The sequence below is a fragment of the Melozone crissalis genome, unplaced genomic scaffold (assembly GCF_028551555.1).
Source record: "Melozone crissalis strain CALT ecotype California unplaced genomic scaffold, PUWL_Pcris_2 ptg000005l_1, whole genome shotgun sequence".
NCBI classification, from domain to species: Eukaryota; Metazoa; Chordata; class Aves; order Passeriformes; family Passerellidae; genus Melozone; species Melozone crissalis.
The window spans coordinates 60539698-60562841 of record NW_026535783.1 but is presented as its reverse complement, the minus strand read 5'-3'; the positions used below and the strand labels follow the sequence as shown (position 1 = coordinate 60562841).

General features: G+C 36.7%; 1 protein-coding gene across 1 annotated transcript in view; it reads right to left on the bottom strand.

The window, feature by feature from the left end:
* Positions 1-23144, bottom strand: part of HCN1 (hyperpolarization activated cyclic nucleotide gated potassium channel 1) — a 194415-nt gene that overhangs the window by 86441 nt on the left and 84830 nt on the right. Inside the window, exon 3 of the mRNA XM_054286876.1 lies at positions 5866-6027. Within this exon, the coding sequence (XP_054142851.1) occupies positions 5866-6027 (162 nt within the window). The remainder of the gene's footprint in view (positions 1-5865; positions 6028-23144) is intronic.

Sequence of the window (23144 nt, the reverse complement as noted above, 5' to 3'; positions counted from 1 at the left end):
AATACTAGAGCATTAGTTTTAAGCATTTTAGTGAGAGTAAGGTAAAGTGGCAGGGCTTATGACAATAGCTGAGTTTGCAATGCTAACAGTTCTCACAGTTGGTGGAATTCTGTGATTACAGCTGGGAACACCTTCTCTGAATGACTATTCTCCCTTCTGAGGAAGTTATAATCCAGATATTAAAGTATAACTTTCCCTATTTTTAAACTTCTAAAAAGTTTTAAACCTCCCTGTAATTGATTTTGTACCTTTATTTTTCTGTTCTTATGGTTTTACATCTGAATTAGCTCATGGCCTTAAGACAATAAAGTAACATTTATAATCTGAGAAGACATTAATGGCAGAAATAATATACAGGGAAAAAAAGAAATCTCAGTAACTGTAAGGCTGGGGAAATCTAATAACTGTTTTTATCTAAGCACGTCAGAAATCTAATGTCAAAAACACAGTCTAAAGTATATGAGACATCAGAAAATGTACAGAATATTACACCAAAGAGGCTGGAAGGAAACAAGGAGTTTGGAAAGAAAAATTATTAAAATTATTACTACTTGACATTCTAGGCCTGCAAAAGCAGACTAACTACTAACCTGTCAGAGAACAGAATAAAGCATAAGTGAAAACCTATGTGGGCTTCCTAGATTCTCAGCAGTTGTAGTAAAAATGAGAACCTGATTTGTTTTCCCCTTCATTGATCACGACACACTGAGTTAAATCAACAGTGTCCTCAGATACCCTATTTCTCTAGTCCCCACTAGCTTGGCATAAAATTTTGGTATCGCAGTTAATGCATGTCCTCAGTCTGCATTAAACCTACCTTGTCATTTAGCACTGCACAGCCACAGATTTTTCCTCTGCACTTTCTGTTATGGAAAAACCACACAAATTAATGTATTTTCCTGAGCTAATATATTTTTAGGCCTATCACTTCATGCCAGACCAGTGAAACAGGCCATTACTTCATCATCTTAATGCAGGAGGAAGCCGACTGACCTCAGTGACTAGGTCAGTGCTGAGGGCAGGAGAGACCAGCAACTGAATTCCCAACAGCTGCACATAGAAATATAATTACTCACTGTCGATTAAAAAACCTGTGTGTCTCAGTCCTAAGGATGTCATTTACATATTTTTGTTACTGATACGACTGCATTTTCAAATTGTGTTGTAAACAGAGTATCTGACTTGAGCAATTCCACTAATTTTGATCCCAGCCTATCTCTGATTTGTAATTTCACACTTTTATCTGTTCCAAGATGCACTTCACTAAATAAATGGGCACACATTAATGTAAATATATGAGTAAAAAGTACATTAGAATAGTAGTATACCGCATCAGATCCTCGGAACCTCTAGGAATCAGGTGATTCCCATATGGTTCATATTTTTTAAGTACTCAATATAAGATTAAAATGTACTCAGAAACATTTGTGAAGCTCTAAATGATGATTATCACATAATGATCAAATGCAGAAAAATCTCATGAGAAAATTAGCTTCCCTAATTGCCAACTATAGGGAAGAAAGTGCTAAGCTGGTGTATTATCAAAAAGGACAAAACCCAATGAAGAATAACATATCAAATAACTATAATGAAATCCTTGAGCTCCAATAAGTAATGCAGAGATCTTACTGGAAAAAAAAAAGTAATTGTGCAATTGAAAATGGTGCTCATAAGTAAGAAATGTTGATATTTAAAATTATAGTTTTGGGTAGTATACTAAATAGCTTTTTTTATATATTACATGTATGTTAGCATAGTTCTTAGGGCATTATAAATCCTAACCATCTCCCGCCTTTCTGAATTTCCCTTTCAAATATTAATTTAAGAAATTCATTTTATAATGAGAGAGACTTCCAGATTCTACAGAAGAAATTCCCAAATTCTTTTACTAGCAATGCTGATACCATCAGAGATGAAGAAGGTCTGATTTCTACTGCCCCTGAGGAAGTTATGAGAGACAAATGGGCATCAATACAATGCAAAATCCCAGTTTACTAAATTCATCCTAGAACACCCCAAGAGCTGTAAACAATCCAACTGCAAGGACAGAAAGGAAAAGACAAAACAAAATAAATCAGAGTACCTGAAAGGCTCTTGCTGAGCAAACATTGGCTGACTGCCAGGGGAAATGCCAGAAAAGTAAGGCATTCAAAAAGCTTCACAGTCTCTTTTGGCTTTTAAAAAATTCACCATTCCAGTTAAATTCTCCACTACACTTTTATTTCACGAAGGGAACATTATAAAAAAAAGATCTGTAAAGCCCAGGTAAATGCCTTGCTTAAGGGACCATATGTTTTCCTAACCATACAACTAATTATTGCAAATACAGACAGGAACGTATAGGTTGGGAATCTTCAGATATTGTTAGTAATGATCTGCTGCAAGGTATGCTTTATTACAGGCTCTGATGTTTAGATAGCCAGATGGCATCAGTGGCAAAAGTGTCATCTCTCATCTGTACTTGCCCAGAAACCCTCCCCATATAAGACATGACCGGGTGAGTTCATCAGCTGGGACCCACACACTGGTTTTGCAATTACTGCACCTGAAACTGAATGCAGAATCTTGGTTTGCATAGACTGATTATAGCAGAGGACCACTGTGCTTTTCTGGTTTTGTGTGTACCTAGTGTTTTGTGTGTATCTGAAAGTTTTAGTCTTCATTTTTTAAGGAACTACTGGCTCAAACTCTGAGGCATGACAAAAATGTTTAGTCTGTGAGTCATTATGGAAGGACACTAGTCTAAAGCAATGCAGATCAGAAAGCTGAGGATAAATCACACAGGGAGCTGCAGATAATAGGCTTTCTGAACCAAGGAGAAATTAGGCAGCATCATTAAGAAAGTCTGTGAAACTTCTTCAGAAAAGACCTTCTTTAGGAATTAAAAAAGCCGAGTGTTTAAAAAAAATAAAATGACATCAAAGAGCTATATTCCCTCCTACAAGTAATTTACTCTTATTTTGTCTGTAATGGATAGGCTGGAATGTGACTTAAAGTGGGGGGGGGCATGGGGGGGGGGGAAACAGCTGCTACTTACTTTCATATTACATTTACCAATGTTCTTATTTTTAATGCCCAGTACACTGATATTCTGGAAGATGTCAGCTCTGGCAGTCATTTTATTGCAAGATGAGGGCCTAGGTTAGGAACTGCCAAGAGGTTCAAGCTGAGAGTACAGATACAATATGGGCTTATAATTATTATCATGGCAGAGAGTATAGCAATGTGATCTGAACAATTTTGTTGAACTACTTAGGTTGTAGGTTGGTACAGTGTTAACCAGGGGTGATCTTAACCCCTTTTCAGAGAGAGCTTTCAATTTTATCGTCTCCTTTGTGTTGCACTATGAGGTTTTTGTAACCTTTCAAAGACAAAAATCCAACTAATTTGTTTTGTTTTAATTTCATTCAGTCACATTGTTCAAAAAGGTAGTAAGCAACCTGCAACCTGGGCTCATTTTCCTATTTCTCTGTGACATAAATTTAATCTACATTATTTCCCTTTACAGTATTTATAAATTAAAACCATGAGCATGCCTTAGGCATTTGGATACTTTCGTGCATCAGTTCAGACAGATGAAACAGCTTTCAAGACAAGGCTTTTAAAAGTTCTTTCAGTCTGCCACCTGAAGCAACTCATGTGCAAGACAGAATGGAGCTATGGACTGGAAGAGTAGGCTGGGTTGTGTCAGTTGAGGAGACACCATGTCATCCTTCCGACTTCCTTACTTCCTTTATTAACAGATTATCTGCAAAAGCTTTGACTTGCCACTGACTTACACTGTGGAAAAACTGACTTTTTTCTGGCTGAGCTCACATTGGTTTAAATAAGTCTTCAAGCCAGTGACCACAATTAATGAGTTTAAAATTTTACTTAGCGTCCAAACCCCACTATCAGGTGCATTCATTTCAGTATCAAAAGTTAAAATTAAGAGTAGATTAAATTTTGATATGTTACAGTATACCAAGAGAGTAAAGTTTCCCTCTTGCCAAAGCTCTTGCAGTATCAGGAATGTGAAACCCTTTCAAACAAGTTCCCTGTCAGTTACATTCTGAACGCACCAGAAAAGCAGATAACCATCATCATCATCATCATCACCATCATCAACCTCCTCCTGTTTCCACTATCATTTTAGAGGACTGATATCCCATGACAGCTTCACTATCTTTTTTTAGTGTTAAAGAATTCATCCCCAGAGCCTGGAAAACAACTAGGAAATGTCTTGTAACACCATGACACATGTAGAAAGGTCAATATGTTTTCCCTAAGAGTGGTCTTAAATATGCTCCTGGTTCCAGGCTGGCATCCCACCTCTCTTTCTCTTGCCTCTGGCCTAAAAGACTGTCTATGCTGTGAACTTTATATTCAAATTTCTCCCCAATGTCCATTCAACATAAACAACAAATTCAGTTGCTGATAAAAAAAAATTTAGTGCTGCAAATTTCAGAAAGGATCTTTCCAAGTTTATGTGGACAGTAGAGAGAGATTATTGTTTCCATAAAAAAAGCCCTGAATGTGGGTAGGTAGAAAAAAGGGTCTGAGCATGGGCATAATGTGTACAGCTTTCTTAAGATTGAATGTAGCTCTTAAAGAGCAGAGAGAATTTAAAAGTTTAGTGTTTTCTAAAAGTTAAATACTTCAATTAAGTGTAATCCAAGACTGCCTTTCATTCGCTAGCATGATTTTCATCCAGATCTTTAAAAAGCTGGTAGAAAATTTAGGCTTTGTAAACATGAATGGAGGATGTTAGAAAGCAGAACACAGAATACATCAGAATGGAAAGATGTGCCAGTCAGCACTATGGTGACCTACTTTTATTGTAGCAATCCCATTTTTGAAGATATGTCAGTATTTTTTTAGAAAAGCAGGCACAATGAGGTGTCAGCAAACATGCTGGTTATCATTAAAGATGTTGCCTGATGACTGCAAATACTTGTCTGTATGACTGACAGGCTTAGTCAAGGAGCTCCCACATTAAATGTGCAGTATCATGTTCCTAAAGGAACAAATACTGTTATGGTTCTACAGTAGGAATATGTGACACTGAGCAAGATGCCCATCTACAATAAAGGTGATGGTTTATGGATCCTTAGATTGCAAAACTGGAGAGACACGTACTTTCAGATCACCAATGAGAGAGCTGCTTGGGGCTTTTTGTTTTGGCTTTAGACCCATTCCAACAATTTCACTGTTTCTCCTATAAAAATGTTCTGTATACTGCCAAATTATCTGACTTGATTAAAAAAAAAAAAGTATTTTTCACAGCCATTGTCCTTTAAATAGAAAGTCATTAGCCATCCTTATAAATAACGCACAGTCACATTCTGTCCTTGAACATTCTGTTCCCACAGAGAAAACTATCCTACAACTGACTCTATTTATCTTATTTTACTTATAAAAATCTTGATCTGTGTGTTTGAAACAATGGATCATTACACAACTCAGAAGTTTACAAACTGAGGATAACATTACATGAAACTAACGTCAATAATCTACCTTCAGTAGCATTGTGAAACTATGGCCTAAACTGAAAGCAATGGTGAACTGAGTGTTTCCATATTTCTTTTTAGGGAATTTCTTTTTTTTTTTTTTTAGAGAATAAGGGTTAATAAACTAGGATGACTTTAAAACTTAAAGTATTTTCTGGCTCACTTACTGACAGTGAATCAATATCATATTATTGACCATGAGGACTACAAAACAAACTTTAGTTCATTAGCAAGTGAGCCAACAAAATATGAAAGTAACCTTGAATAAATTGCAGGGCAGCATATTACTAGGCATGTGTTTTTACACTAAATTCTGAAGCTAACTGTTTAGAAAAATAATGTTTAGAAAGCACAATGAAAAATGAACAATACTTACAACCATACCGTTTAGGGACACCCAGCAATCTGGTGGGAAATCCTGAAGTAATGGTACTAAAAACTGTAGACAACCATCCCAGTGGCACAGCAGGAGCATCATTCCAATCAGATTAAAGATTCTCACCACTGCACTGGCCAGATCGTATGTCATGTGGAAAATCTGCAGACAAAAATTACAGGTGATGTACATGTTGCAAATCAGAAATCAAACTCATTTAATTCTCATCAGGCAGCTTAAAGGAAAAGAAGTGTCATCCTGAACTTCTAAAAAAGGTGAGGTTTCTAAGGCAGGATCATTAATTTGAGCACATTAATTTTAGCAGAGAACCATACTGACACACCTGACTCTTGGCTGCATGCCAGTGTTATGTAAGCTCCTGAAAAAGGCATATATTGGATAGAAGTCACCCACTAAAGTGTTTTCTTAAAACCTCCTACTCGTTTCAATTGAAGCAAGACTCACAAATTAAAAAATACCTCATAAAGCCAGTGATACCATTACTCACCTATGAGTTTGGTATCTAAATACCCAAAAGTTTTGGGAGATTTAATGATCCCTTCAGAAGATTAATTTTTGCATTTATTAACTTCTAAAATGCACAAAATTCTGAGTGAAGAATTACATTTTTTGTCTTCTACTTTTATACTTTTAATCCAATTTGTATATACCAGTCATCAATCAAAAATGACAAAAAGGTAGCTGATAGCTCTTAATAATTAGCATTTCCCTAAAATGCTGATAATCCCATGGCTACTACATAGGCTACTGTAGTAGATAAATTCATATCAATTTAATACAGTAAGTTTGATTTCAATGTGTTCCTCTGTTCTTTAGACACAAATCATTTACGTCTAAAAAGTGTCTTACAGTAACTCACACATAAAATTCTCAAAAACAACAGAGACATTTTTAAGTTTTTCATGGGCAAATTTGCTGGACAGAATTTGCATAAAGAGCACTAGTCAGCTGTTGATATAGTACGAAAAAATGCATTTAGCATTGCTCTGCTATATTGGTTTTAATGTACTTCCAATCTATAAATACAGACATATTTCATACTTCTTACACAAGTCAACCAACTAAAGATAAATATATGATAATATAATATGCATAATTATGAGGAGTTATATTTAGAAACTAAAGAATGTGAAGTTAGTGTTGCATAGAATTTTAAGTATAAAATACTGTTTACTATTGTGACTAGACATAGAAACCAGAGGATTTAGGACTGAAAACATCAGATGGCTAGAGATATATGGGCATATTGGTTCATGAAATTTTGCATATTTAAATAAAATAAAAATCACACATAAAAGAGGGAAAGTCTGTGTCCTAAATTTTACATATCTAAACTAAAAGCAGAGGTAAAGTATCCACATTGCAAATGAGTGCAAGTACAAATATGGAGAGCACATTGTGGTGTCTTTAACTTCCTGTTCATGGGAGTTGGTCGTTGCTTGAAAATGGCAATTTATATTCTGAGTCCCAAAATGCAAAACCTGCATATTAGAAACATACTTCAGACACTATGTACAAAACATGTTTTTCAGTCTAGAGGGTTTAAAGAGAATGCATTCCAAATTTCAGTTCAACAGTCATTGGAAATAGAGGCTGGTAACATAAATCCTATCCAAATACCATCTAGCTGCTGTCAAAATTGAGAAGATAACACTGATGTTTAGGAGTAGGAAATGGAAATAAAGAGTCACTATTATGCATTTTTCTTGCTAAGCAATGGATTTGTGTTACAGTCATTTCAATAGCTTCAGTTTCAGTAGCTGTTACGAACCAAAATAGTGGATGTGTGCACAGAAATTATTTTCTTTTGAAAAACTGGAAAAAATAGCAAGGATTTCTACTGGTTTGGAACACCAGCTCTCATTTGGGTTGTACTTTGTCGACATGGTTCCTATACTACAACTGCAAAGAGCAGGTAATCCCTGATCACATGAAAAGTGTTGGAACTTTTTCCCTCAAGTTTTCCATCAGGCTTTGCAGTAAGAGACCCAGGGAAAGACCTGATTGCCAAAACTCTCCAGAGTTCAAAACCCAGCTCTGCATCCTCATCCTGACTCTGCATCTATGGGCTTAGGAACTGCGCTGCTGTGTTTGGGCTCTTCCAGGACTGTCTTATCTTGTCACTGTTTTCTTCAAAGTCTTTGCATTATTAGTGTGCCTCTGCCATAATGGCCACATACTGCAAGAATGCTAAAAGGCTGGAAATGTTGTATGAACCCAAATCCATCAAAGGAAATGACTGCCAACAGTCTGTGTACAACACTGCAAACTTCCATCATTTCTGAAACTTTGCTCCAGAAGTGGCTTCTGTGAAGCTTAGTGTTAAAATGTTGAAAATGCTTGAACATATCCAGGAAATTGTCTAGACTGCATAACATGGTAATATTTTATCAGCATTTCAAAATGCCATTCTTTTATTGCTTATCTTTTGCCTATTATAGCCTAATATTTCTGTAGTCTATCCTAATAACTGTGATGCCTCTGTGCTAAAAAAATTACTCCAACAGAAAAACCTTAAGGAAGTGTTGGAAAAACATTTAAAAAATCTTTGCATACCCACTCTGCAGTAAATAGTACCTGACAGTTTTTCTTCAAAAAGGAACTTATGGAAATGTGTCTTTCGTTGGAAAAAAAAATTTAAATACTGCAAGCATACATTGTTCAATGTAAACAATAATATTTGCTTGTATTTTGTATTGACATATTTACACTCAAGGGGTGGGAGGGGTGGGATGTGTTGATTTTTTTAGACTATAGCCAAAATACCCTGTGGACTGAAGTCACATACTGCATGTTTAATGTTCTTCCATTCAGGAATTGATTGTGATACCATGAAGCATGGAGGAGGAATAAAAGAAACCAGATTTTTATAGCATTTTTTTGGTAATCAAAAATTACAATTCTCGTATTAATAAGATAAACCTCATTAAGACTACTAGGAGATATGTGACGTGAAGTTTTCTCAGAGATAAACTGGAGGACAGAAAACTAATGCCATTCATTTGAGGAAATGGTGGCTTGCCCATCAGCTGATCTTCCAGTGGGATAGAAAGAAATACAAGAAGACCTCGAATCAGTTTACCTTGATTTTGCAGAACAGATGTGTACTGAAATCTCTCTATTTCAACAAGTTTTTTTAACAAGATACTATTCATAACAAAAATAATTCAAGCATTTGCACACAATTAAAGTTAAGCTCCTAAGCCCTTCACTCATGTAGTTAATATAAATGCTTGGATATCATTAGACATTTACCATGCAAAAATGCCACGCAAATAAGAGGAAATTACAACTGCAAAATCCATTTGAAAATCTGGCCACTTTATTTAGATTCCTAATTTCATATCTAAAAATTTAGTTTAACTAGAAAGACAGTAAATTTTGGATGACATATTTCTAAAAAAAAATTCTAGAATTACTTAGGATTACTGCTCATGAGAAAAAATTAAAATCCTCCTGAGAACTAACTGTTCCCACAGTTTTGTTTCATATAATAGGAAAAGCTTCATAAATATTTCTCCTTTTTAATTACTACTCAACTTCATTTCAGTTTTTGTTATGTTTTTCTGTATGCATTTGGCTATAGCACTGTCATTTTTCATAGTTTCCAAATACTTGAAAATTTTAAAAATCTAGCCTGTGAACTCACTTCTATTAACTCATAATTTCTTCCTTGATTAATTTTACAGGATTTTATCAATAGCCTGGAAACCTTTTTTCCTGAATAACTGACAATGCCTAGGACAATGGCTGAAATGGAGCCACAGATTAACAGTTTCCAGTCTTTTGGCACAATATTGCTCACAGAGAATAAGAAATTGCTAAAGAAGTCAGACTTCACATGTTTTATCTCAGTTTTCACTCACACTTTATTAATGACCCTTTTTATTCCCACATAAGAAGCAGAAAGCAGACTACTCCTTCCTCACATTTGTAATGGAGTGTATATATAAAATTGGTCCTGCTAACTTTGATTTTTGAGCCTGAGATGGAAAAACCTTTCCAGTCTTACCAGCCCATATGCTTAATTGCATTTTAGGGCTGTCATATTAAATTAATAGCACACGTATTATTTAACCAAGCGAACACAAAAGCTGTAGAACTGCTGTCGTTCATTCACAGGTTACCTCTTCTGCATTCTGATGATTGGGATGTAGTATTTGTTTAGTTGTGATTTTTAGTTCAGTTCAGAATCACACAAACATAGAACCATGAAAGAGATAGAAAAGACCTCCAAGATCAGCAAGTCTAACTTCTGCCTGAACACTACCCTACCAACTAGTCCATGGCACTAAGTGCCATATCTGGTCATTTCTTGAACACTTTCAGGGATAGTTATTCCACTGTCTTTGATTTACAGGTTCAGTTTACCTAAAAATTAATTTTTATAATCATCAGAATTTAATTCTGATTAAATGAAGGAAAAAACTTTGGAATCTCCTAGAAAAAAGAAATGTATTCAAATCTCATGTCATTGAGTTAATGCAGACACCTCTTCTACTTCTCAGAAGTACTAAAGGTGCTCAGCATCACAAAGCTATCTCAGGTTTAGTCTTCAAATGGAGACCTGCAACCTGCCGGGGGCAATATGAAATGGCACTTGCACCAGGAGAGCTGAGGAGTCTGGAATCTTAAACAGCCACAGTGGGGAAAAAGGGAGAGCTGCTCATGTGCAGCTCTGGAAGGCATGCTGAAAGCTGTACTTCCAGCAGTGAAACTCCAAGCTAGACTGCAGGGCAAAATAACAGCTATGAAAGTGACAAGGGTTTTTTGGATTCTGTTTCTGGGTCAGGCCAAAATTATTAGTTTTATCCCTCAGAGCACCAACTAAACAGAGATTATAAACAGTAGGATCTGAATTCTCCTATCTGAGCTGAATGTTTACTTTTAAGATAGCAGCTGCAACAAAGCTTCCCCAGAAATAAAATAATATAAAAGGGAGAGCACAATGCCTCTTTTTGCGCATTCATCTCTCAATCTTCTTTAAACCACGAAAGGCAACCATGGCTTTTTTCCTTTATCTATTTCATATTTGACAAATCAACTTCAAAAGATATTCTTCATAAATATCACTTGGGATACCACGGGTCTGATTCAACTCCTACCAAAGCCAGTTTCTTTGAGAACTGCAGGTTATCACAATCTACACTGGAAATACATCTGCACAAGCAGATGTAAACACACACTGATTGAAATTCCTGGCTATGCCCTCAGGGTAACATTTTACACTCAACTGACTCCTGATATGTGTGCTTAATTTTATGATAAATAATTTATCATTGATAATTCAGTAGTGGGAAAAGGTATACAGCATTATTTAATCCAATTGTATTTGTGACCTTAAGCTGATGACAAATGCAAAGATCTGCTTCTGCTTGAGCTGGCCCTAAAGGGAAAACACCAGCGATTTCATAAACAGAGCAAACTATTTTTAATCAAACATATTCAGAAAAAAAAAGAGCTGAGAATGGCCTATTTTATGTGACCTTTAAAATTTGTTACTTTCTAGATGGAGTCAGTCTGACATTAGGTTTTATAATAGGAGTCCCATTTATTCCAATTCAAGGAAATGTACAAATAGAAGCCAGCATCTGCTGATCAAAAAGAACAGAACAACAGAATAGAAATGTGACAGGTTAAACCTGAAAGCATTAATAGAACTACTTTGCTGAAGGACTATTTAGGCAAGACTTGAAAAGGTCACATATAACCAGAAAGCAATATTTATTTACCATATTTAAGTTCTGCAATATTTATTTACCATCTATAAATTCTGCAAATACCATATAATACTGTAAATTGGCCAATGCTATACTAAATATTAACTCTCACACAGAGGTCATGACTTCACTCTCAGAATGTGTGGTTTTGTTATCCTCATGTGATAAATGCGTGGGACCTGTCTTCACATCTAAATACAGAGTAGCGGTCACTTTATCTCTACAAAGAAAAAAGCAAGCAAATGACAAAGGATTCAGGATTCTGAAATAAAATCACCGGTTCTAATTCTCACTTGTTTCTACAGAGGTGGAGGTCTCATTCATCACTTATACTGATGACATGAAGTACCTTATTAGATAGACTAAGCATTTATCTGAAGTGAAGGAAAGTAAAAGCAAACCAAAAACATTTCATAGCTGTCAGAAAGACATAAACATAGAATACAAACAGCCTGCCTCTGTAACAAAGTTCAGCTGTAACCCTTCTTAAGTCATAGTAAGTGTGAACATATGGCAAATAACACTGGAACTTGAACATGAGCATAGAGACTGATAATTTTGGCAGCTATAAGTGTAGGTCTGCTCCCACTTCAGCATTATTTCAAGCATCAGCATCACCTGAGCTTCAGCTCAACTTCTTGATGGGTCAAATATTTCCTCTGACAGCATCACTGAACTCAAGCTGGAGACCTCTGAGCATGGAGCTGAGCTAAAAGGGACATTTATTTTCTTTCATAATTATTTAGATCTTAAAAAGAAGGCAGCTAGGAGATGTAGCCAGTCTGTAAATGGTCCAAAATATTATTTTAGATTTTTCTTACTAGCTGAGCAAGAGGAACTGTTTTATTTCTTTTATTAATGTGAGGATGTACTTTGGCAGAAACAAGAGAAGAGAAGTAAGTTATTCCCCTTCAGTCTTTGCCAAGGCAGGGATTCCCACTATGCCAAAAAGGCAGTTGAACAAGCAATGTGAATCCTAAAAAATATCACTGCTTACAACTTTTCAAATATCAGATACCTGACTGCATCTTTAGAAATTAGTATCAGATTCTGAAGTCTATATACCCCAATTTTAACACAATTATACAAGCAGCTTTCATCATTAGTGGATCTGAAACAAGCAATAAATACCAGACTTATATTTACCAAGAAATCTACAATAAAATATATCTAAATGCAAAGCCAATGCAGGGAGAAGCTTAGGAAGTAGCAAATTCTTCACAAAAAATGCACACTTGATAAAATTTTTCTACAACATTTTTGATCATTCAAGTCTCTCAAACCCTGAACCCAATTTTATTTTTGTTTTTAGGCATAACTTTGGTAGCAATTACACTCTACCCTCAGCACACTAGGTCTTTTCCAAAGAGGCGGGTATTTAGGAGAGAGAACAGAGCAGTGCCCTGACTGTACCTTACATTGAAATGGCTGGAAAATGATCCAGTCCACTGGCCCCTGGATCAAACGGTGCAATTCAATCAAAATTAATAAATACAAAGCAGTTACAATGCTTTCTATGCATTTATAAATATTTTTACAATCACCATTGTACAAATGGGACACACATAACCAACTTCTTTCAATCTCAGTTTTTTCCTGACCTTCTCTTTAAATTTTTTTTAAGGTAGTAATATTTTTATCTTCCCATCTCTGTGAATACAAAATGAAATCAGATACTTTTTCATAGTATGTTAAGTACCAGAAGATTGGATGTACAAAGAAATTTGGAATTTTTTACATTTACAAAAGTTGTACCTGAAACTAATGTTGTAAAACAAATTTTTCAGTAGATCTGTACATCACGTGTCTCAGCAGATGCAGATTTGGGAATCAAAGGAAAGTGAGTGTAGAAAAGCAGAAAGTTTTCTCTTTTGTGATCCTAACTCCTCCTCAAAGCATCACTTTGAGATTTAAGTGGATGGTTCATTAGGCATAGTTCTTTTTACTTGATGCCTTCTCCCCAACTCACATTGCCACATAGCTGAGTTTCAAATCAATTGTCCTAATTATAATATGGCAGTGTAATGATCTCATTGAAGACAATAGAAATAATGAAGAATATTTCTTCTGGGGAATTTAAGCTGATGTCTTTCTGAAGCTGATGAGGTTAATCTTCCAAACATGGAAATAATGGGCAAGGAATTGAAAATTAAAGTAATTATGTTAAATTTCCTGTGGAATAAGTTCTGAGATGAAACTGGTTCTAAATGCTTTTTTTTAATAGCATGCAATACCTTCATTTTGAAAAGCCCAAGAAATGTTGCTTTATGTGGCACAATTGTTTTAATGTTTATAAATTTGAGTTGTTAAGAATAAATTTAAGCTGTGAATGAAATATGTAAAATTCCATACCATATTGGAATCTGAATTTTGCTTTTGCTAGTAATTTAATTGAAGAGTTTATAGGTCAATAGTTACAAAAAAAATCCAACACTATCAGTACAATTCAAGGTAGTTGACTAGGGCACAACATTGCATGAAATTTGGAACTGTTCAACAGTTGAATGCTGAAGGCTCTAAACACATGAAATTCATTTGCTCTGCTGAAAATCTTACAATAGTCACTCATATATCATAGTAACTCAAAGGCATAAAAATCCAGGAAATAACATGTAAAAGTACATATGTGAATAAATAACTCTTCCAGGAAGGAATCAGTGATTTGTGATCTAAGTCAGTGTTTCACAATATTGACAAATTATTCTAAAACTTATATAGCTAATTGAATGAAAATATAGAGAACCTTTTCTGTAGGAAGTGAAAATTATTGTGCAAAAAAAAAAGTTTACAGTTAAAATCTTACTGCCACTAAAAGTCACATGGAGGACATCTTTTAGAGTTTTAAAGGTTTAATTAAAAAGATTGCTGGGCAGGTACAAAGAACACACCAGAATTAAAATCTTAATACCTTGCCTCAAAAATCACCAGCAGAATTTAGGAATTCAGTTGCATGATAAAGAGCAACATACAGCCAAAGAACCAAACCAACAAACAAAAACAAACAAACAAAACAAACACAAACCAACAAACAAAAAAACCACCAACATTTTAAAGAAGCTGCTTTGGAAATTTGCAAATGAGTCTCTTTTCAAAAATACTTTGTTTATTTGGTTTAGTACATAAAACTACTTTGAGCTGAATTATTCATATGCTGAATTATTCTATTTTTCTTTGTTCAAAAACTGATAATACATGACTATCATTATTAGGAAAAGTGAGAGTATGTTTGCATGCACACGAACATGATTTGCTCACAGCCCTTAATACTCAACTTTTTCTACAGAGAGCCTGTCAGCCTAAAAAAGTGAGAGACTGAGAAAAAAAATCTGAAAGACAAAATAGACATATAGGTAGTATTAGAAAAGAGGAAATATAGTAAGAAGAAACAAGTGTTCTTTCATGGTCTCGTTTGGGTGTTGTGCCTGATGGTAATTTTTTTTTGCATTCAACACAGAATCAACTTAGATTTTACATTTTAATGCTAGTGATTTAAACAGGCTGATGAGGGGCTTGTGTGTCTAGATTTTTTCCACTGTTTTTTGATAAAATAAATGAGTATTAAATAATTAAAAACATTTAACATGGTCGTTTTATTATGCAAATGTATTTTGAAAAATAAAACTGCTTGAAAAAAAAGCCGTTAGTGTATAGCAAGCCTAAGGTGTAAGTTCCTCTCACAGGTTAGTATAATACAATCTCTCAAAGTTTATGTTTGGTAACATTTTTTTTCATTATTTTTTAAGTAGCTAACCTCATTAAACACAATGCCTAATGCGAATAATGGAAAAAGATAGATCCACTAGACTGCACTTTCCAAGAGCTGACTCTGGTTCCCTGCCAGAGCTCTTGCTGACATTGGAGTTACCCCGGGTGATCACCTGAGGTCTCTCTGCAGACATTTGGTCTCAACGTTTCATCATTCCAGTCAGGTTTTATGTGACTGCCCAGTCTTGATCTGCCCAGAGATCTGCTGCTGAACACTACACGAATAAACATCTTTTGCACAATTAATGGCTTTCAGCTGGCCATTCATGTTGTAGTAGGCCACACATACCATTGCTTCTCCCAGGAAAACTTCTGCCCTGTCAACTATTTTGATTTCACGTATCAACATTTCTGCTGATCTTTTCTAGATGTTATTGCCAGATTTCATTCAGACAATATTTAAATCCAGCCCACACTTGGCAACAGGAACAACCTTCTGTGAACTCATTCCTTGCACTCTTGCACTGATCTACTGCTGGGGATTGTCTGTGGGATTGTCTGCAGCCTTTCCCAGTGGATCCACATGGACACCAGAAAAACCAGCTGTGTGCTGCTCCACTGAAGAACACGCTCCCTCCTGTGTTCTACAAACCTTACAGGTTTAGCAACCAACAGTGAGCTCTTTCTGGTAAATATCCTACCCAGACCACAATGCTGAAGGCTCAGTAATTTAGGCTGCTTTCTTACAGCTTGCTGTTTATAAAAGTGACAGAATTTTATCTGCTTTCAAGAGCAATTCATGCAGCCTTTAGTTCTCTGACCCCCCATCTCCAGATGCAACCTGCTGCAAGCACACCAGCAATGAAAGCACCCTTACATCAGGATGGTTGGTGCAGGCTGGTGCTTGTGTTAGCTCTTTGACATCACAGGCCAGGGTCTAATGTTGTGCTGAAATACTGCAATGCTGAGTACAGCGCAAAGCAAAAACATCTCTCATTGCAAGGTTTTTTTTAACCAGATGCATTTCACTTTTTGGTTTCTTAGGGGGATTAGCATGCTAAGCCTCGCACAGCTTTTTTGCAGTGATCTCCTGCTTTGTCTCCAAAGTGCAGCTGGAATCAAACTGGCTCATGAGCAACAGCATAACATACATGGCAGTCTGGCAGCCAATGGAAAAGATGTGGTGAAACAAAACTAAGAACTTGAAGCAAACATGCTCTTCTTCTTTGAATTATCCCACGTGTCCCAACTTTTTTAACTCTTCCTCAAACGGAAGGAAAACTTTGGAACATTTCCTTGGGATATTTGATTCCATTTACATTGCAAGAACTTTCTTGCTGCTGACTGAATGCATTCCTCTACTGTACAGGCTGCAATCAACCTTTTTCCTTCTCCATCAGTCTGTTTCTGTCTAGTTCTATTTTACAGCTCTAAGCATACTGATGTTTTCCTTTTCTGGTTTCTCTAGGTTGCTTATATTTAAAAGAAAAGAAAGATTTCTAAAAAAATCGAACATAATTATTTTTAAGAAAAGAGTATTCCTACTTTCCTTTTGCCAATTATAAGCAATTCCAAATTGGTACTGAGATTTTGGCTCACTTTGTATTTTGAAAGGCAAGACTCTTCTGTTACTAGACATCTGGAGGGAAACTATTTACTTTCAGTAAGTAGATGAGAATTACGCCCTAATTTCTGTGCTTTCTCTTATTCTTGTTTTCCAGAGCATCCCTGCAGTACAATTCCAGTTAATCTATTCCATGTTCTACTTTTTCTACATCCTGTCCCTGTGCCATACTTTCTTTTTTCTTTTATACACTCCAATAGAGAACATGAGTATTATATAAAAAAATATTCATAAAAGAGTCTCAAGTCCAGAATAAGTAACACTTCCATCCTTTTTTCAGAATGACTGTACCCAATGGCTACCATGAAAAGGTCAGCAGTTCAACTACCACATTGTAGCAATATTGCCAACTCTGAGCCAGTATAATAGTGATTTAGGTTACTCTACAAAACCTGTGATTCACTTAAAAATTTCCTTTGGGTTGTTAATATTTGCACTCCTATCAAACATCCCTGAAAAACTGATGGCTAAAAATAGTTATGAAAACATAAAAAGAAAACAGTAATAAGTCTGAGATATTTGCAAAATCACTCAACTCCAGGAAATGGGAGAGAGAAAGAAAAGCATTATTTTAAGGCCTACAATAAAAATGCAAGAGTTTGCAAGTTTTTAATGATATTTTAATCATCTCCCTTTTACTAACTTAATCCTAAATTACAGGAGCCCTTTGTTTCCAGAAGGCTAAATCCTGGAGCCATTTATCCTGTGTGCTCCCTGTGCTGCAGATTACATTTCTGTGACTGTGCTGTGACGGAGAGTGAACAGCAAGAACAGTATTTACGCAGTTGCAGAGTGGCAGTGGGATGGAGAGGTATTTATATCATTGCATTTGGCAGCACCAGCACTAGATGCTTCAAGTGTTTCCAAAGGCTGTGGTACAGCTAATAGCCCAGGAAGTGAACAGTGGAGAACACAGAGGTGGCAGGAGGGAGGAGAACCAATACACAGTGGAAACCAACTCATCATGCATGGAAATGGGCTAAGATTGTGCACTGTTCAGGCAGTGCCATCAGGAGCACTGGGTGACAGCACCTCACATGTGGTTGACAAGGATGGAAAAAGCATCACTGAAGCACAGAGCAGCAGAAGTGGTGAGTGCCAGGAGGAGCACAGGCCTGCTGCAAGCGGGGCCGCCTCTCCTGACACTGTCTGTTGTTGATTACAACATTTCCAGTTGACCAGGTTTGCCCACGTGCCATGACCACGTATGCAAGCTGAACCCTTCATTGTGTCAGGGTGTCCTGAAGTATTTTGTGGGCATGGTGGCAGACCCTCTTATTTAGCAGCCCCTGTTATTTCTAATGAGGTGGTGAAAAAAAATATGAGGAGTTTCCAAGCAACCCCATCCCACAAGACAGATAATGTTTTATCTCCAAATACTTTTCCAGCTGCATAACTGCTGTGTGCCTGTGGGGTACGCATGTGTGTAGTGTCACTCTAGGAAGGAAACAGAGCAGGAGAAGTCATGGTTTTACAGAGCTACAAAAACTATTTGTCTACACAGTTCCTGTGCCATAGAGATGCTCAATAAACAATAAGGCTGCAGGGAGCTTTCTGAGAGACTGCTGAATGTGGAGTAGCACTTACTCAATTCTTTACCAGGCTGTATTCCCTGAAGTACAATTTTGAAATTACTCTGGACAATTTATCACCTGTCTAAATGACCCTGTCACTTGGTGAGTCCACCTGCATGGAACTTGCTCTAATAGTCCCAGCCCCAGAAGCATCAATAAACAACAAACTTTTTTTTTAATAAATCAACCTGACAAATACAGCTCCTTCTCCTGTGATGACATGAAAAACAAAATAATATTCATTCCTAGGTCACCCACATGTTTTCTAGACATTAAAATGCCATTGCTAAATAAAATTGAAAAAAATCCCAACCCACAGTCACGATCATTCTGGGAAATCCTTTGTGGTTTGACTGGCTACCATCTGATTTCTATTTCTGAAATAAACACATTAAAAATAAATAAAGAAGTTGTCTTACTTTTTAAACATTCCTCATGTTAAATATTCAAACTGTGTTCTGCACAAGTCCTGCACTTACTCTGCTCATTTGTTCTTCTTTACAACATGAGCTGCAGAACAGGTCATTGTTGAGAAGCAGGAGACATGGATGCTATGGCTCATCCTTGGCTCTCTGCTGGCAAACTGGACAAAACATGACAGAAGACAGAGGACTCTTCTGGGGCTGATACCCTATTTCTTCTGCACCCAGCACATGGAGGTCATATGTTTCTCACATATAGTTTCAACAAATAATGCTCATCCATTGGACACCCCTTGGATTATGGAGTGGGAGTAGTCAATTTCTTTATATGGGGAGAAACAATGATAAATATTATTCATGTTACGAAACCCTAAATAATTAATTATGGGTTTTTTTCAAAAACAAAGGAGTTCATTGCACCATGATAACAATAAAGCAAACATTATCTCTGAAAGTCAAATCAAAACAAATAATGAAATTACATCATTATGTTCAAAAGATGGAAAAGATTATGTAATCACAGACTAAATCCTCACTAAATCACAGTCAGCTCTCTCTCCTAGATTTTCCTTTCAAACTTTTTATTTTTCCTTTAAATTGGTCATCCCTTTCCACTTCAGTGATTATTGATTTCTCCTTTCTGAAGGAGCACAGTTCTAAAACAATTATCTGCTCTCTCAGTATTTCCCTCTTAGCTACAAGCAGAATGTTATTCCATTAGTGTACTGTTAGTTCTTTTCATTAAGGCACAACGGTTAAAATGGGAAAACAGTGTACAATTTGTTTTCTAACAATGGATATAATGTACTAACATAGAAGGAATATCATTTACCCTGGCTACACCCCTCAACAGTGTTTCACTACCAAAAGTGTCATTTCGGTGTGTAAAGGCAGTTCCTAACAATGCCCCACTCAACATGCAATTTCCTGCTCCATCTCCTTTGATTTCAAAAAGATCTTTTCTTAGGAATGTAACCGAGCTCTTTTCAGGGATTTACATACATTCAGGTACCCCAGGGGAATCCTTTTTCACGAAAGTCAGGAGGAGTTTGCTATTGTCTTCAGTGGATGCAACGTTTCACTTGATTTTCTCTGTCCTTTTGGGGCTGAATTAAACTAAATGGCAATCTGTCCCAGCCACAAGAGGAGAAAGCTGTGGAGAGGCATGCCTTCAAGAGGGAGAGACAGCTGTTTGGCAAGGATAGCCGAAAAAGAAAAGCTGTTGTTCATATGGATTTTAGTTTATTTCAAGTATTAATCCCTGTTTTACTAGATATTGCATATTTTAATTCTATGACTGAATTAGCAAAAGGATCCATTAACATTTCCTTACACGTCTCCACATAAAAATGTATGTAAGTTTAGGTTTTAGTTGTGTATCTATACTCCTGGCACTGAGAACATGCATGTCTCGGTTATCAACAAACAGCAATGTTGTAACAGTCTGTATTAAATGTTTTTGACTTTTTTTCTACCTGCAGCAGTAAAATTGGCCTTGCTGATGTACATGCTCTTTTCTGAAATGCAAACAATTTGTAGATTTTGCATATTTTGAAGTTTACACAGGACTCATATGAAAATCAACTGAAGAATGTCATGTGGGCATTTACTACTCTTCTATCTTCCTCTGATGACCCATGAGAAAACACTCTGATACTGCTTTATATGTTTTTTAGCCTCAAACACTCTTTAGCAGCAAGATGACAGGAAAGAGTCAACACTCTGTGTTAAATCTGGATACATAAATATAAACTCTAGGCAAGTCACCAAGCACTGAAATCCAAGACAGAGAATATGCATACAATCCATACAGTTTCCTTGCTTTCCTATTAGTTATTTTACACCAGCTTTAAAAAAAAAGGTAAAAAACCTGTCCTGCTAAACAACATCACATAGATATGGCTAACTCTGGCTTAGGATGCAGAAAAAATACCATGCAATTTAATGTATACAATGAAAACCAAGATGTCGGAACATGGCCCCACTCAACACTGCACTGCTGTGGATCTCAAGTGCCACCTGCAGTTTTGGGTGTCTCAATAGAAGAAGGGTATCAAATTGTTAGAGTGTGTCCAGAAGAGAGGGATAAAGAAGGTAAAGAGTCTCAAGGGCAACACTGAGTGTCTAATTAAGTTGGCTTGCTCAGCTTGGAGAGGAGAAGGCTGAGGGGGAGCCTGGCACAGCAAGGTACACTTTCCGCCTGGGGGCAGAGAAGGGGAGGTGCTGATCTCTCCCTGGTGACCAGTGCCAGGACACAAGGAAGAGGAATGAAGCTGCACTGGAGAAGTTCAGGTTTGACATTAGGAAAAGGTTCTTTACTGAGAAGACAGTCAATCCCTGGAAGGGCTTCCTACAGCACCAAGCCTCTCGGAGTTCGAGGAATATCTGAAGGATGCTCTTGATCCTGCAGTTTATTTTCAACAGTCATGTGATCTAAAGGGATGTGTGGTACTTTCTAATTTGAAATTCTGTGACTGTACAATGCTATCATCTTGTTCACCGCCAACACAGTCTATCTCATTTCAATCCAGTAGGCTTCTAGGCAACACTTCCTTAGTTGTAAAACTGCCTTGTGATTAATATTAATTTAGGACACAGTTCAACGTTCTTTTGTGTTTTTCAGCTTTGGTTACTTCAGTTCTTCTACATCAGATGTCACAGAAACAGTTGTGTTGTTTCAACAGGACTGAAGCCATCATCCCCAGTGCTACTTCAGCAATGGCACAGATGTCACCATAACGGCTGACTGCCAAGGCTTTTCTTCCTGGTTTGGGGAAGGAAGAGGGTAGGAGGTAACAGGTGAAGACTGACTCTTTTGACATCCAAACCCTATGAAACCAAGATAAGAGTGATGCCTGGGTACTCATGCAGCTGTGCCCCAGTCCTGCATTGCCCTGTGTTTGTACCACATGAAAAGCTGACCCTGTCTTGTCGGGGATCTTCTGTCTTCACAGAAAGACAAAAGATGTAACAGTTATGTTCCAAACCTATAGAACAGTTATGTCCATATTTTGCAGCCAACAGATGAAAAAGCAGAACATATTAGTTAACATGCTAACAAGACTTACTGGTCACCAAAATGGATTCATTCACACAAGAGAGTCTTTAGTCTATGAAACAGGTCAATCACTCACACCTAGTACAGTCCTGTTTGTCTCCTCTGTCCCTGTTGGCAAGGCTTTACCAAGGAAGTATTCAAACATGTTAAAATCTAAACAAAAACACAAACATATTTTATTTTAAGTTTTACACCTTCTTCAAGAAAATTCTGTATTCAAGTCTTTGTGCTTTGCATTTTTCACAAAATTCTAAAAAAACCTTTAGTAGAATATCACTCAGTCCTCAGACAAGAAAAATTTTATTCTATGAGTTAATGTACTGGTTTCAGATGGGACAGAATGATTTTTTTCTTACTAGCTGGTACTGGGCTGTGCTTTGCATTCAGTGTGAGAATCACACCGGTGGCACGGAGATGTTTGGGAAGTTGCTCAGCAGTGCTCACCCTAAATCCAGGACATTTCAGTGTCCTGTGCTCTGCATTGCCCAGGTGCCCCAGAGGCTGGGGGAGCAAGGCCAGGAGAGCTGACCCGACCTGGCCAAAGGGATGTGCCATACACAGAGCAGCATGGCCAGCACACAAACGCTGGGAATTACCTCAAAGAAGACAACAAGGGTTCAAGGACAGGATTTGGCATCTGTCAGTGGGTCGCGAGAAATTTTTTCTGCATCACCAGTCTTTCTTGGGTTTTATCTCCCTCTCTCCCTCTCCTTTTTATTACAATTATTATTAGTAGTACTAGCATTACAATGATTGTGATTATTATTGTTGTTGCTGCTATTATTATTGTAGTTGTTGTTATTATTACTATAATCTTCTACTTTGTTTCAGTTATTAAACTGTTCTTATGTCAACACATGAGTTCCATTTTCTTCTCTTTCCTTTATCTCCTCCCCATCCCAGAGATGAGAGGAGGGGAAGGAGAAGTGACAGAGCAGCTCTGTGGTACTTAGTTGCCATGTGGGGTTAAACCATGACAGTTGTTAACAAAAAAAGCTTGTTAGCCACCTTTATTGGCGAAAATACAGAATGTATTTTATATATAATGCATATTAAGTTATTATGATTTTACTTTTATTTACATATAAAGTGTTTGATTATTTTTTAGCAAAAAAGCATGTAGTGCCACCTAGGGGTATTCATAACTTATGAATG